The 16394-nt window shown below is 40.7% G+C and overlaps 2 protein-coding genes across 4 annotated transcripts; one reads left to right on the top strand and one right to left on the bottom strand.

Annotated features, from left to right (window-relative positions):
- Nucleotides 1-407: 407 nt before the first annotated feature.
- Nucleotides 408-4730, bottom strand: LOC308099550 (uncharacterized protein; the record flags this gene model as incomplete). The annotated part of the gene is made up of 5 exons (XM_080448288.1): nucleotides 408-561; nucleotides 2705-2861; nucleotides 3530-3780; nucleotides 4248-4348; nucleotides 4715-4730. The coding sequence occupies 5 exons, from the start codon at nucleotides 4728-4730 to the stop codon at nucleotides 514-516; spliced, it is 573 nt and encodes a 190-aa protein (XP_080304414.1). The 3' UTR covers nucleotides 408-513.
- A 493-nt stretch (nucleotides 4731-5223) lies between these two features.
- On the top strand, nucleotides 5224-13797 carry LOC308098304 (cysteine protease atg4da-like). Of its 3 annotated transcripts, none has more exons than XM_080446612.1 (11): nucleotides 5224-5330; nucleotides 7272-7537; nucleotides 7636-7719; nucleotides 7962-8135; nucleotides 8604-8898; nucleotides 9830-9894; nucleotides 10293-10438; nucleotides 11179-11257; nucleotides 11687-11763; nucleotides 12303-12422; nucleotides 12906-13797. In XM_080446612.1, exons 2-11 carry the CDS (start codon nucleotides 7339-7341, stop codon nucleotides 13080-13082), a joined length of 1416 nt encoding a protein of 471 aa, XP_080302738.1. In that variant the 5' UTR covers nucleotides 5224-5330; nucleotides 7272-7338; the 3' UTR covers nucleotides 13083-13797. The 3 variants fall into 3 exon arrangements, with proteins under 3 accessions (XP_080302738.1, XP_080302740.1, XP_080302739.1); XM_080446614.1 differs by having other exon boundaries at nucleotides 5230-5330; nucleotides 7313-7537; XM_080446613.1 differs by lacking the exon at nucleotides 5224-5330 and adding an exon at nucleotides 6435-6486.
- Nucleotides 13798-16394: the final 2597 nt, after the last annotated feature.

The following is a 16394-nucleotide window of genomic DNA, read 5'->3' as shown; positions in this document are numbered from 1 at the left end:
TGCTATTTTTGCTATTCGGCCTACAACAAAATATATATAAGGCTCAAGTGGTTAAAGAATCTTTTGTATGCATTTTAGGATGAGGAGGGGTGTCAGATGGAGATGGAGAGCATGTTCCTGACATCAGACAACAGACCAAGTATGCTACAGCTGCTTTTCATGGACCTTTGAAGAGGCAAAAAAAAACTCTGAATACAGAGAACAGAGTGAAAGACTATGGACTGCCCTCAGCCAAGAGATGGAGAAAGAGCTTGATTGTATATAGTTCCTCATTAATTTGTTACTTTTGCCCATAGAGGGAAACTGACTTCATGCATGCTGTATATATTTGTATATAATAAAGACACAGTTATATTTGAATCTGAAAATGAATCTTTATTTTTTTACAGAATGAAATAAAATGTACAGTTTATTTCTCCCAACAGACAGTTGGTCATGTGTGTTTTAAAAGTAGAGTTCAGCCATAGCTTGAAGGAACTTCTTTTTCCGCTTCTGTGCAGCCAATGGTAGTTTTTACTCTGGGTTACTGGCATTAAGCTGTGTCTGTCCAATCACTTTGATCTGAAAAGAAGAATTAACGTCTAACTCTGCTTAAACATTTAAGCCTACAATAACCTATATTTTCAAACATAATCAAGTACACAATATCCAATTGCTATGTTTTATCCTTATATTGTGTTAGGTAGATTTCTGTAAAACATGTAGTATCCCTTTCACAAGCTAATAGAGATTATTTTATATTGTTATGCTTAATTCTTAAGATAAGGAGAATTCCGGACAAATTAAGTGTTATCTTTGATGTCTCGTTACTCACCTACCGATGTGAAAAGTAGCGTTCTTTTTTTTCATATATTCCCCTGTCGTCATTTTTTAAACACCCTCCGTTGTTATAATGGGAGCCGCTGGGTTAGTGAAGTTCGTCTATTATAACCGACGCAAAGTTGTTTTTTTCACTACTAGTATTCATAGTAGAGTCTCATGATAGTCAAACATGCGTTGAAACTATCTGCGAGGCTGCCGTCAATGGCGAACGATTTAGAATACAAGAAGACTCACTCCAAAACCAACTCACCCCAACTCAAAAAGGAAAACTCACCCCGGAGCTAGGAACACTCACCCCGGGGGGTGGGTAAACTCACCCCAGGACCTGAGAAAACTCACTCCGGAACACTCACCCCGGGGGTAGGAAAACTCACCCCGGGGGAGACGCACTGTGATTGGCCAGTAGTCACTTTGAGTGGCAGTTGGGGCAAACGCAGTCAGTGGGGCAAACGCAGTGATTGGGGCAAACGCAGTCAGTGGGGCAAACGCAGTCCCCACCAAAAATATTTACTATTCTGTCCCTATCGTACATAACTCGGACGGCGCTGATTCGACTAGCAGACCATCGGCTGGTCGTTGCAGGCACTCGCGCCTGGAGGCGCTCCGGCGCAACTCCTCAGCCTCAAGGTCTGCTGAGTCGGCGCGCCTCCGTCATGGTCCAAAACTATACTTTATCGGCGAAAAAAAGAAGTCCGCGGATGACTGAAAAAGTTTTACCCCAAGCATTCTGTGAAAATGGAAAGCTCAAAGTTAAAAACCATTGGGGTGAGTTTTCCGGAGTGAGTTTTCTCAGGTCCTGGGGTGAGTTTTCCTACCCCCGAAAATCTTGGGGGTGAGTTTTCCTACCCTGTGGGGTGAGTTTTCCGGAGTGAGTTTTCCTAGCAATGGGGTGAGTTGGTTTTGGAGTGAGTCTTCTTGATACCAACGATTTAACACTGGTTGCTTGTTTCCAGATTCTGGCAACACGAGTTGCCAGGTTCTGGAAGAAACAAGCAACCAGTGTTAAATCGTTCGCCATTAACGGCAGGCTCGCAGGAATTTTCAGCGCATGTTTGACTATCATGAGACTCTACAATGAATCGTAGTAGAGAAAAAAATAACATTGCATCGGTTATAATAGACGAACTTCACTAACCCAGCGGCTCCCATTATAACAACGGAGGGTGTTTAAAAAATGACGACAGGGGAATATATGAAAAAAAAGAACGCTACTTTTCACATCGGTAGGTGAGTAACGAGACATCAAAGATAACACTTAATTTGTCCGGAATTCTCCTTTAAGATAGAGCATATGGTCTTTGTACTAACTGGTTGAGCCACCAGGGACCAGTTCTGCCTTTTAAACCATATTATAACAGCTTGGGGAGATTACCCCATCTAGGGGCAGTAACTTGTTCTACACCAACAAAACAAAGAAGGGTGGATAGTGGTTTTGCTTCAAGAATCGAAGATAATGCCATGGTATATTCAACATTTACATTGTGTATTGCAGTTTTGTGTCCACTCAAAGCTTAGATCCAACATCTTTAGGCATTTTTGTTTGTCCAACGTAGGGAGTCTGTTCTCTGTGAAAACAGACAGACTTTACACACAAGACATCCCCTTGTCGAGCCAAGTGTAAGTCTCCTACCGGAACCGCCACCGGTCATCAAATTATTGGCTTAGGAATGCGACAAAAACAAATAAATCTCCATGAATTCAAGTCTCCATGGGGTGTGTAATTCATAGAAAAAGTCATTTTGGGGGTGAACTATCCCTTTAATTTTCTTCAAAGATGGATGACTGGTCTAACTAGACTAAACCATGTAACTGATGTATTTATCAATTCATTAATTTCACTTAATTTCTCTATTGTCGAGATCTGTAGTAAAGGTGTACTTACCAGAAGGTGGTGTTTGGCTAGTGGCCTTTTGCCTCTGCAGGCTACTCCTTGGCGGCAGTCTCTTTTGCAGGATTTTCCTTGGCAAATTCCTTCTGGCCTCGTGTTGTTGCCCGTGCTTTGAGAGATGCATTTCTGCCGGAGGAAGCTTTGCATACTCCTGCAAAAAGTGTGAGATGGGAATAAGCAGAGTAAGAATGAACTCCAGTCAATAAACAACAAGGTCACATAAATAGAGTGCAGAGAGAACAATGTAGTGCCTCAAAGGATTCCAGGTAAACAATGAACCTAGTATCTGTGTATACCAAGGTTTCCCAAACCTTTCAGGCCATGACCCCCCAAAATAATCATATTTGAACAGCCCACCCCACCCTGACAAGCACTTGGAATTGTAGGCAGTATACATTTAGTTTGACTAGGTTCCACAGATAAACATTGTGAAATAGCCAAACTATAAGCTCACAACGCCTCGCAGTGCGAGGCGTTGTGAGCGTGTAGATTGGCTATTTTCACAATGTTTGCCTCTTTCTTACATAATATTTGACAATTTGGCCAATTTCGTATTAGAAAGGTCTTAAAAGTCATTAAATAGAAACGTGCAGATATCCTGTATACACTTATACTGCATGTTGGTTTGTTTACTGTTGAGTGAGAAAACAATGTTGCATATTAAGATAATCGGGGTCCCGACCCCCAGTTTGGGAACCACTGGTCTATACAACATGCTATAGTATCTAAATAACATTCTTAAACATTTGTGGTCAAGAAAAACAAATGTATTAAAATAGCAAAACCATGAGAACAGGTGACCAAAATGTATCTACATACTTGAACCAACCAGATCCAGTTCCTTGCTTCTTCTTGGCAACGGTAACCCTCTTCCTGGTGGTGACCTGTGGGGGAGGAGAAACAGAGGAGTCAGTTTCCGTATCTGAATCGTCGGTCAAACACTGAAACCAACTCACCTGTGGCTGAGTGGGTGCTTCTCCCGGTGAGGCATCCTTCACCAGCACCCTCCTCAGTATCGCCCTGGGATTCTGGTCATCGACCACGGTGCACTTCCAGTTGTATTGAGCGTCCTGTGTGAGGAAATGCATACATTGCTAACTTGGTAACCAATAAATGTAACTGCAGGAAATTGAAGTCCATTGAATTTTGTTTTTAAATAATAGCGTTTTTTGTGTAATGTTTCTTCCTACAGACAAACTCATGGATGCTTTCTTCAAGACTCTGCTTATAGACTTCAAGCTCAAACTCACTGTGAGCTTGTAAGTCAGCTATTTCTTAATGTACAAAGTATAGAATAGGGTTAATGTATATCTTTTTTAATAATCTAAATCTACAAAGTAGTAAATAAAATGTAATAATTGTAGTAGAGTAAATATTATTTGCCTGTGAAACATGGTGGAGTAGAAGTATTAAATATTGAAAAATGGACACTCAAGTAAAGTAAAAAAGATTCCTCTAAATTGTGCTCAAGTACAGTAGCCTACTTGAATAAATGTACTTAGTTACTTTCCACCACTGGTAGTAAGGCTGTACTTACTTGAAGGCGCTCGGTCCAAACTCTCTTCAGAACCACCCTGGTGTTCCACGGGTTGTTGGGGTCCTGGATCAGGGCAGAAGTCCAGGTGAAGCTGCAACATTCTGTGGGATGGGAGAAAATGTAGACATTTGTAAATTAAGCTTATTTCCTTCATACATTGAAGTGCAAGAAATAGAAGGCCATTGGATATACCATAATTAATATAATAATGTAAGATCTAAGATACAAGCAATCAGTGTGCTGTTATTTTAGTAGTGCAAGTATTAACTAGGGTCTTCCAGCAAAACATCAAGTTTTGATTCACTGTACTACCACAAGTGAGGAGTGCATGTATGATATGAAGGTTTCAGCATAATAATCTACATTTATTAGAGGTTTTATTTCAGACAGAGGCAATTTATATCTGATCTCTGGTATCTGGTACCTTGAAGTCATGGATCAGCTCTGCATTGCATTTTCTCCATCACTCTCCGCTATAATCATGTATAAGTTTCCAAAATAACATTTATGTTCTAATAGAACAGGAACAGCCATAATACTCGCTGTAAGATGCATGTACAACAAGACAAGCAGACAGATTGTGTAGCAGGTAAGTAGGTGGGTATATATGTTTTATTCTCCAGCTTTTAATAACAGTTTCCCTTCCAGCAGTTTACTAAAAACATAGCCTACTAAAACCCCCATGCTCCCTAGGCAACAAAGTGGCATTTCCTTGTTTTGATCGAGGTCTATCTGAGGAAGTTCCAATGTTGGAACCAGATCAATGCATGACGCGACTCTAATGTAAGGCTCTGGAAACGACCAGATATCAGTGGACAAATATGATTGGTCCTCTATTGACCAATCGCGGTGCAGATACACGTTGTTATGAAGTTAACAGGAAATAAGCCTGAGTTCAGCTCTGTTCCTCCATGGTTCTAATGAGAAACGGATGAGTTCTTCTCTATAACTCTATGGTTCTTCTCCATGGTTCTAATGAGAAACGGACGAGCACCCGTAAATCAGTCAAAAATAACAGAGTAACACAAGGCTGTTGTCTTGGTGGAGCAATACGATGACGACATGACAACGGTCTGAATGAAGGTAAGAGAATAAACTTGGACTAAGTACTTCTTTTAGCTTCGCTACTAGCAGTGGTGGAAAACGTACTCAAATGTTTTACTTTACTGGAACAAAAGTATTCTGTTCCAAGTAAAAGTCCAGAATTCAAAATGGCTTCATAAGTACAAAAGTATTGGTATCAAAATGTACTTAAAGTAGGCCTACCAAAAGTAGAAAGTACTGATAATGCAAACGTCCAATTTCACAAGTTTTCAAATGTAGAAAAGTATTTTTGAAAATAGCAGATCTACAAGCTCACAATGTGTTTGTTTGTTTGTTTGTTTGTTTGATTGAATACTTTATTTACAGTTTGCAAAATAAAGCACAGGAAGTACAGTTCTATACAAGGTCTGCTAAAAGGATTAAAACCCAAGAAAGCACTATGGCTTGTTTCCATTGGGGTCCATGTGGTCCATCGCGACGCATTGTGAGCTTGTAGATTGGTTATTTTCAAATGGATGTGTATGTTTTGTAATAATCCAAATCTACTTAGTAACTAGTAACTAAAGTTTTCAAATAATTGCAGTGCAGTAAAATTACAATATTTGCCTCAGAGATGTAGTGGAGTAGAAGTAAAAGTACTGAAAACTGGAAATACTCAGGTAAAGTTAAAAAAAAATCAGTAAAATACAAAATTGTTCTTAAGTAAATGTACTTAGTTACATTACACCACTAGTTTTCCGTCATCCCAAAATACAAAAAAGGTATACAGGATTCTGGCGGTGCTTCTGCCAAGTCATAATGCTTGCCTTTAATGAGTTTGCCAGTGCTGCTGATAAGACGTCTGATGTCCATAATAGTACTGTAAACGTAAGTGAAGTCATGTGCAAGAGACAACAAACACATCTTATCAAGCTATTTTTAATGTACTGAGCTTGATCTACTTTCTGTCACACATTGATAATTGTCGCTCACTATCCTTTAACATTTAGTCTTGAGACCAACATTGCAGCCATTCTAAACTGAGCTGACAAATTGTCAGTTCAGTTAAGGAAGGAATGGCTGTAATGTTAATTGGCCTCAAGATTAAATCAAATGTTCCAGGATGGTGAGCTACGATGGCCACCTCTACTTTGACTGCAACACATTGCATGCCTGATGCTTGGCTATGGTACATTACTCCAGAACTTTTTTAAAGGTAGGTGGTAGGCTGTGTATTTTCCCTCTGCATTGCAATTAACAAACTATTTTTGTCCTGGTTAATTATTATTTGTTAAAAAATTAATAATAAAATAGTGAAAGATTGTCGTTCAGCTGATCAGTCAGTCTATCAAATAAATAAACTAAAGTCCCCAGTATGATAGTCTACGGGACCAGACCCCTGTGATCCAAACCATACACTAGAATTGTACTGCAAAGTCTACCTCATATTTTGACACTACTTGCTTTTTCTCACTCTATGTGAGGTAACTGATGAGAAAGAGATTAAAAAAGAGAGAAGTATGTCTACGATACGGAAGTTGTACATTTTTATCATCAACACAATTTTAAAAAATTGTGTTGCCTTTATCTTTAATGACCTTGTTACCGTACATGATACCCCTCATATATTTCGTCATTATTGTTTAATTGTACAGTATACTTATGTTTTGTTTAAAAAGTGTATATATATTCACTCACATACTGTATATATAATTGCATACAAAAGTTCCTCAAGTCACACGGTACGGTACTAATCACATGGCTTCACTGCTTCCACAAAGATACGGTAAATTATTTACTGTCTATTAGGCCCTACACACTGTTCAACAGGGCCATGCACAGACGGAACCTAGCAAGATCACAGTTTTAGGTGTGGCATGCATAATGTCCTAAATTCTAATACCACACCCGCATATGTCTCAGAAACACATACAGAATGTGGGAGGAAGTACAGATAGCATCTAGCCACAGTTGCTCTTGTTCTCTTTTGCCTCTGCACAGGTTACAAGTTGCTAATGGCCATAAGCAACATTTCTTCACAGTCGGGGTCGTTCTGCCAACCACAGTTATGAATCCCAGCTGCTCGTCGCCCTCTCCCTGTGAGGGCCAGTCCACAGAGGAGGACATCTCAGATGACTGGCTATACCTTTCCGCTGACTCCATATTATCGCCCCAATGCTTTGAAGAGTGCAAGGATGACCAGGGGCGAGAGGAAATGGGCAAACTCAAATCCAAGCTGATCTCGGCATGGAACAGTGTCAAATATGGTGTGTTTACCTACATTCTAAACGGCTGCCGTGTTGTTTTAGCACGAGAGACGTTCCCTGTTTCTTTTTCTGAGTTTTGCTACCTTTTTCTTCCTCAGGCTGGCCTTTGAAACAGAAATCCCGCTTCAAAAAAGGTTCTCCTGTGACAATGCTTGGACATTCGTACTTGCTCAGTAATCAAGGTGAGACCTGGCTCATTTTAATTTAGCCAGTCACTGGAATAAATGTATTTTCAATTGAGAAGGAATAGTTAATTCCGGGGACCAGTCCTTCCTTATGTGTAACTAACTGCAGCACGCCTGAACCACCCAAAGAGCACCTGTATGTGACAGCACACCTGAGACCCATGTGCGCTCCAACCCCCTTGTCTTCTGGGTTCTGTAGTTTCTGATTGAGGTTCCGTTCTGTTCTGTGTTTGTGTCAGAGGAGAGGGAGCGTTTCCATCGATCCTTTTCATCTCTCCCATGGCTGACGTATAGACGGAGGTTCCCGCCTCTGTCTGGCACCGCCCTGACCACTGACGGAGGCTGGGGGTGTGTTCTGCGCACTGGACAGATGCTGCTGGCACAGGGCCTGCTGTTACACCTGCTGCCCTCAGGTGTGCACAGACATACACAGACCACAATATCGCACATCTAGTAAAAGTCCCAAACTACATTCTTTTTTTATACTGTGACATTCGCAGGGGTATTATACTCGTAGATTACTCTGATGTCCAACGATGTATTAGTAAGTATTTGTGAAAATTAGCAACTCCAAAACCAGAAACTAGAATGAGACAATAAGAGATTAGTGGAGCATTATGTGTTAATGGCCCTCTGCATTGGTGGGGCATAGCGAAGGATGGGATGAATTGTGTTTTAACTGTAAGAGACAATTGCTGTTTAAATGTTCAAGCAGGAAAAAGTAATACCAAATCAAATTGTCCTCCTGGGGCGGGAATACATCAGTAGAAGCAACCATTTCCAGTATGTCATCCTAACCCTGACCATAGAAATTGATCATTCTCTGCCTGATGTCTACATTAATCTAAACATTTATTTCTTTACCATTTCCTCATTCCAAGGGTGGACCTGGTCTTTGGGTCACCATGGGGTCAGAGATGACATTGATCTCCAAGGGTCTCGGCCAGTAGAAAGTGGATGGTTGGCACCTCAGAGGTGGGGTCGAACATTGAGCCTGGGTTCCCTGCCGGACACACAGGCTCAAACACAGGAGGCTATACACAGACGGGTGGTGTCCTGGTTCGGGGACAACCCCACAGCCCCCTTTGGAGTGCACCAGTTGGTGGAGCTGGGTAAAAGCTCAGGGAAAAAGGCTGGTGACTGGTATGGCCCTGCTATCGTGGCACACATGCTCCGGTGAGACTTGCTGATGTCATCTTAAAGAGGTGGTGCCATTGTTTTGCACTTTTTCTGTCTTTCATGTGTCTATGAGGTTGATAGAACTTCATTAAGCCCCCTGGTGGTGTTTTTATGGTGTTTTATGTCTTCTCTGACTAGTTTGAGTTTCTTCCTGGAGGCTGAAACCTTGAGGGTCAAACGTGCCAATAGAAAAATCACACCCAGTGTGAAGTGGGCGGTGTGGTCATCACAGTGGTCATCACAGTGATGGAAGCTCACTTTAAAAAAAAGTGTATTTTTTTTAGTCCTATTTATAGGTTATTAGTTTCATCATGTGTCTCGCTAGCCAATCACAGTGCTGAATAGAGTCAGCCGATAGAGTCAGCCAATCACAGTACAGCTAGCTAGCTAGCTTTTTTGAAAAAAATCTTCCTCCTAGTATAACCATAATACCTGATGATCATGTTTTGGGGGGGGGGGGGGAATCACTGAAAATCACGGCACCCCATCTTTAAATAACAAATAACACTGCTGACCTTCAACCTTACTTAGTGTTACTAGACCGCACTGCACCAGCCGACTCGGGAACCACGCACGTTGAGAACAACGTCATGGGAACGCTGCAAGTCGGGAATTCATTGTTTGGTTATACAATATCCTTTGTACCTGTTGTCATACTACTTGTAACCGTTGCGAGTACCCAGTGCAGTAACGGCTGGAATGCATGCCCCACCCGTTTATTCAATAATTAATTGTACCCTTTCTCAGAGTACCCAGTGTGATTTCCACCCACTAGTAGACGAGTAATTACATAGAAGAAATGGCTGCTTTTTGTGTGCACTTCGTACAATAAATAAATGTAGATAAGCTTGGAAAATGGTGGATTTATCTACTTTGTTGAGGTACAATATGGTCCTTTAGTGATGCAGGATAACTTTTTTTGTTTCAGTAAAGCTGTGGCTGCGTCTGCTGACATTCCCACTCTGGCAGTTTACGTTGCACAGGACTGCACCAGTGAGTGCCTTTCTCACTTTTACTTGTTTACTAGTAGTCTGCTGTACCATATATCACCATCCCCCAAAACAACAAACAAAATCTTTTCCCTGCCACTACACAGTAAAATGTATTTACAAATGGATATGTTGACACAGGGACAAATACAGGGATTGAAAACACTATAATCAGAATTATATATAAGCTATATAATAGACAATATGATCAGATAAATCAGTTCAAATCTATTCATGTAAGCATCTTTGTTTTGATTTTAACCATAATTTGAGTCCTCTAATTATTGATGGTTGATCCATAAATATTGTCTTAATCATATCTGCTAACTCGTACCTGAACCCCACCTAAACACCATACCTCCTTTTTTTTAAATGGTCCTGGTTGCCACTGTCCCCTTGCAGTTTACAAAGAGGACGTGAGAGAGTTGTGTGAGCAACATCACACAGGCTCAAGAGGAACCAGTCAGCCCTGGAGGTCAGTCATCATCCTGGTCCCTGTACGTCTAGGAGGACAAGACCTCAACCCCAAGTACATTGCATGTGTCAAGGTAACACAATCTCATGTGTAGAGCCCGACCGATATTTCGGTTTGGCCAATATATGGGCCATTATTTAACTTTTTTGACAACATCAGCATCCGCAATTTTCCACAGCCAATGTTTCCAGATTAAACGGAAAATGCATTTTCAGGTCTGGATACCAATTTTATCCAATCAGGAGAGAACTCACACAGGACACAGGATAAACAGAAATGAGCAGCGAAAATTGGAACTGAAAAACTATGAAATTGAAGCTGATAAATGTGTACTTTCTCCTGATTGGCTGAAGATTGGCCACCCACCTGAACATTTATTTTCTGTTTATTGAGCTGGAGAGACGGGGAGATCTACTGAACAAACACACTATCAGATCAGTCAGATGTGCTTTAACCTTTTAACAAAAAAAAATGTTTTAACCAGAAAATATCACTTACCCTACGTACCTTTAGAAGTTATTTAAGTTAAATGTTCTTGAATGGAAATCTTAATCAAATCTATCTTTTTCAAATTGATAAGAACTGACTTTTCACTTTGTCAAAACATCAGTCAAACATCGGTGGTCAAGGCGTCGGACCTAAACATCTAGCATCGGTCAAACTCTAGTGTAGCTTATACAGTACAAGATTTAAAGTGTATTTTATATGCACTTTTTGGGAGAAACTATGATGCTCTATAATAGAGAATAAGGGTATAGTGAATGGACTGTAGAGCACAAACACTATCTAACCATTCCATATTCCTTTCCATAGAATCTCTTGGCATTAAAATGCTGCATCGGCATTATCGGGGGCAAACCAAAGCACTCCTTGTTCTTTGTTGGTTTCCAAGGTATGTGTGTACGTTTGTCTTGTCTGTCTGTTTGTCTGCCTGTAGATGCAGCTACACACAATCCCACATAGCACCCCCACACACGCCTACCTCAATATGACATAATACTATGCATATCAAGACTGCACACTGTTTATATATGTGTGTGTGTATTTATTTACACAAAAATAGATGTGTAAATAGATATTTATACACAGCTACTGCACAGTGCATACATACATATATTGCTCATATTTAGAAGTAGGACACAACACATTCAAGCACCTCCATTTTTGTTTTGTTACTTCTGCTACAATGTTGAGGAACCAAAACCCCCCAAAAATCTCATGTGCTCGTATATATGATTGGTAATGTTGGTGTGATTATTATTATGTTCAGTTATGTACAGTCAGAGTTGTCACTCTGGTTTCCTCTGGTATCTTGTATCAGATGACCATCTGTTGTATTTGGACCCACACTACTGTCAACCTGCCGTGGACATCACACAGGAGGACTTCCCGTTGGAGGTAGGAGAAAGTGCCATTGTTCAAATGGTTCTGCTTTCTCTGGCCTGTTATATGTAATCATTTGCCTGACAGTTGATATCAACTGTGGTATAAAAGCCGCTGAGGAACCTTTTATAGATGTGTGTGTGCGCGCTCGCTCTGATTGAATACTTTATTAATCAGAAACAGCACGTTGGTACAGTAAGACATTAAAGCTAAAAGGATAACACAAAGTCCTGGGGACGTGTTTCCATTGTGGTCCTATGTATTCAATTCATCAACATAGCATACAAAATTAACACAATAACTTGTCATCAACAAATTCAACCACTATACTCTATGTACTAAAGAGATAGGGAAAATGTAATTTACTTCCCTTTTGGTCTCCTGATGTTTTTTCAGGCCAATTTTGAAAGAAACCAGTGTTACACGTGTGTGTGTGTGTGTGTGTGTGGGGGGGGGGGGGGAAACAGCCATGTTTGCACTGGTATGGAAATTATTATCCTCTGCACTTAATTAGACCTCATTTGCCGTTAACTTCTCTTCATCACCTCTTGCAGTCATTTCACTGCAAGTATCCCCGGAAAATGGGATTCACTCGCATGGACCCCAGCTGTACGTTTGGCTTCTATGCCAAGGGCCAGAAGGACTTTGACTCACTGTGCTCAGCTGTCATTGCAGTATGTAAAATTATATGTGTGAAGCTTTGGCTAGATATTTTTTTGTGATTCATTTGGTTTTTCATATAATTCTATATTGATTTGGGTTATACTGAATATTTCTGTACTTGCCAGGATGCAACTGATATGAATAAGATTCATGTTTTTAAATTGCATGCTTCTTTCTTTTTTTTTATGAATGTTTTTATTGAAATGAATTCACCATATTTAACCTGGTGTCCAAATGGTGGGCAACTGTTTTTTTTTTCCAATTGCTTAATATGTTTTATACATTTTTCAAAATTTGTGAAAATAGCAGATCTACAAGCTCACAACACGCTGCGAGCTTGTAGATTGACTATTTTAACTATTTGTCTATTTGTCGTATGGCAAAGTATATACAGGTAGGGCTTATGTCTTTAAAAAATAAATGTTGGAAAGTAAAAACTGGATTCTCTTGGAGGATGAATGTATTTCTTATTTATCTTCTTTGCTTCCTCCAAGGCTCTGTCAACATCTCCAGAGCAGTACCCCATGTTCACATTCGCAGAAGGTCACAGCCCTCCTGACTGGGAGTTGGGGGGAGATGCTACGCCCACAACCAGCACCCGTATCGTGAGGACAGGGCAGCGAAGACGAGCTAACACCAGCAACAGCATGGATGAGTTTGTTCTATTATGAGCTGTGACGGACAACATTCACTCGCTGGCATAAAGTGATCTTTGTCTTCAGCTGACGTGCGGAACAGCTTTTTGTGGCAACTACTGACAAGCACAAGAATGGATGGACATTGGTGTCACTTTCCACAAGCAATACCCTAAAGGGGAGGTCTCGGTAAAAACAATATTGTGAGCCAAGAACATTATTATAATTTATTTATTGCTGTTTTGATACAAAAATTATTAGATTTTTATTTATTGTTTTAGGGTCTTAGGTGAATGTGAATCGAATGATGAGGCTTTTAATCTGAAATCTGAATGATTTTTATTTCCATTTCTATCTATTATGAGTGCACTATTACACAATCCTGTCCCAAGATTGTGATTATTTAGTCAACATAAAGGTCCCATTTCTGGGAGATATTTTTGTGGTTGTTCACCTTATTCAAACAAATTAATTTCTTCTGTAGACAATGAAGAAAGTGTTGTACTCCGGGGTAGTCAGTGGACCATGGGTTGATGTCATGTGACAGGATGTGCTGTGTTAGAATGGATTAGGAAATTAGATGCCTTTGGCCGTATGACTTGCACTTGTGAAAATAGATTCCTGTGAAAATGGTTTCTAAATATAGTGAAATGGTATGAGAATACTATTAGATGTAATAAGTCAAGTTTACTCAAACTTTTACTATGCGGTGCCGTTTTTGTCAAAGGTTCACATGAATAAACATTTTATAAATGCTAAATAAATATCTCGTGTAATAATTCTGGGTATGAAAAGGCATATAAAGCAATGTGCATTTGTTATTTGTTTATTGAAAAATAATGTATCTAGGAGGGCTTTGCAGAATTTAGGCCCTCTTGTCTGCCATATTGCTGGAAATGGGCATGGTACTGAAGTTCAGGCAGCACCAGTTGCACACCGAACCTGCTGTGTTTAGGGAGCCTTCCACAGTGGTAACGTATCAGTCTGCAAGGTCCTCACCGGGTCCTCCTGGTCATTGGGGAGCGTTCCTTCCCTGGCCACACATCTCTGTCTGAAGCTCTTGTCGAGGCCCTTAGCAGATCCGCTCCAGGTCAAACTGCTTTGCCTTTGCTCAGAGCACTTGGAGAAAGAACTCAGAGAGCAGGACATCTAGGCTGTTCCAGGCTTGCATCCTGTCCTTGATGATGTCATCCAGGGGCTAGTTCTAGCTTAAGCAAGGCCCAGGACCACCAGGGGGCTGGAAGGCTGGAATTTGTACTCTTAGTAGCATAATAGTCCCCTATTGATCCAGATTATGGGCACTACTAGGGGGCCTGCCCTACTAGGGGAATGCGCCATCTGCAGGGAGCTGCAGGGACCACATGCCCCCATTTAGATGAACTGCACTCCAGTTGAAAGTGAACAGCTACAGTACAGGTTCCTCAGCTTTGGCACAAGGTGGTGTGACTCACTGCTTGCTATGGAAGATGATCTACTCATGACTGTAAGCCAAGTCTCTACTGGGTGTTTAAAACGGCACAGCACATCACCAGGACTGAGCTGACAGCCATGCAGGACCATCGCACCCAGATGGTAGCAGTCAGCAGAGTTAAGATTGTGTCATTCTGGCTTTCTCAATCATCAACAGAAATCGGGGGCAAGAGAATTAACGAGTTGACATCTACCTGCCTCATTCCAAGGTCTAGTACGCTGCCTTCTCCAAGGGAAAGAAAACCACCCGTGTGAACATTTTTAATGTGGGATATGAAGAGGGAATTACTGACAACATTGTTTATATTGAGCTGCTTTAATTGTCTAAGTGATTCATTCAAACTAAGAACATTCTGCATTCAGAACAAAATCTCAAGCAACTTCTGCTTTTCAGAAATAAAACTATGCTGCTACAAGTCCAATATCTTAGATCTTTGAGGCTTCACTTGGCGCTGCCAGGCCAACCTCAAAGACGTTTTAATCCTGGCAGTCCAAGATGGAGAGGTTTATCTTATATATGATAATGGCTATGTTACCATTAAACAATAAACACCTATAGTCCATCAAGTGTTGCTGTTTTTAAATCAGATTCAGATCATATAAAATCATGAAGTGGTACAGTAGACAATTGCTAAGTTTACTGTATTATTATGAGGTGCTTCCTTCTGGTCCTCTGCAGACAAACAGGCGCACAGGATGACAAGAACTGTTCCTTACCTTGAAGGCTGTAGTGAATAAGTACCCAAGAGTATGGGCAAGAGAAGTCACCCCCAAGGTCACTGGTCGGCCTTCCACATGGTATCTCCATTGGGTGGCATCTCCAAACAGCAGTCCTCCCTGATCAGATGATCTCTGTGACATTATTTTCTGCCAGCAAGCTGAGCATGGGACTGCTGTTGAGACTTCCCTCTGGTACTTATAGCCAGTAAGCCACCACTGTCAGCGACCTGACCTTACCTGAGTCATAATTGACTGCTTATTTCATATATTACACTGTGTGTGTGTGTGTGTGTGTGTGTGTGTGTGTGTGTGTGTGTGTGTGTAATATATATGAAATGAATATATATATATATATATATATATATATATATACACACACACACACACACACACACACACACACACACACACACACACACACACACACACAGCCTACTGTGCAAAGCCTGCATACTTATGCTGTGTATATTCTTATTAATTGGTAGGCAACTACTGTTTACATGCGTGCACACGCCTCAATTCTTACATTAACAGAGGTATGCTAAATTACATATTAATACAACCAAATGCATATCTAGCATATCTACACAATGTAGCAAATTTAGTATAAATAGTCCTATGGGGAGTGCGATTATTTATTGTTTTAGTAATTAGGTTCATTATTATTTTGTCTATCCGATGGGGAAACCTTCCATTTTCCAAAAAATAAAAAAATAAAAAATTCCAATTAACGTACACAGCAATAATCATTCCCCCCCCTATAATAATAATGTGTGCTTTTCAAGCGGACTGGAACACCCATCCCCCACGTCGGTCGCTGCATTCCTCTCTGCAACGCAGCCATCAGCGTTGCCAGATTTTGTGAGAGAAAAAAGCAACCAGGTCTTGGAAAATAAGCCCAAAAGAAGCGACTAAGCTACGGCTATTTGAAAATAGCTGACCTACAAGGGATCTTGTAGGTCGGCTGCTTGTAGATCTGGGATTTTTATTTATTTTGGAAACATTTTAACCACAAATCTTGTAGGGGGTCCCTGGCACAAAATATATTCAGATGAGGAGGGGTCTGTAGTGTGGACAAATACATATTAATGTGGGGGTCCTTGACTTGAAAATGTTTGAGAACCACTGGTTCAAGCAACATTAAGAAAAAAGCCCAAA

The sequence above is a fragment of the Gymnoscopelus braueri genome (genome assembly GCF_963280865.1).
Source record: "Gymnoscopelus braueri genome assembly, chromosome: 13".
NCBI lineage: Eukaryota > Metazoa > Chordata > Actinopteri > Myctophiformes > Myctophidae > Gymnoscopelus > Gymnoscopelus braueri.
Note: the sequence above shows the minus strand (reverse complement) of the source record. Positions and strands in the feature narration are given on the sequence as shown.

Bases quoted from the DNA above. Each gene is read 5' to 3' on its own strand.
- LOC308098304 (XM_080446612.1), top strand. From the start codon at position 7,339: ATGAATCCCAGCTGCTCGTCGCCCTCTCCCTGTGAGGGCCAGTCCACA. The intron at 7,720-7,961 runs GTGAGACCTGGC...TGTTTGTGTCAG, and splicing joins GTACTTGCTCAGTAATCAAG to AGGAGAGGGAGCGTTTCCAT. The intron at 9,895-10,292 runs GTGAGTGCCTTT...GTCCCCTTGCAG, and splicing joins CGTTGCACAGGACTGCACCA to TTTACAAAGAGGACGTGAGA.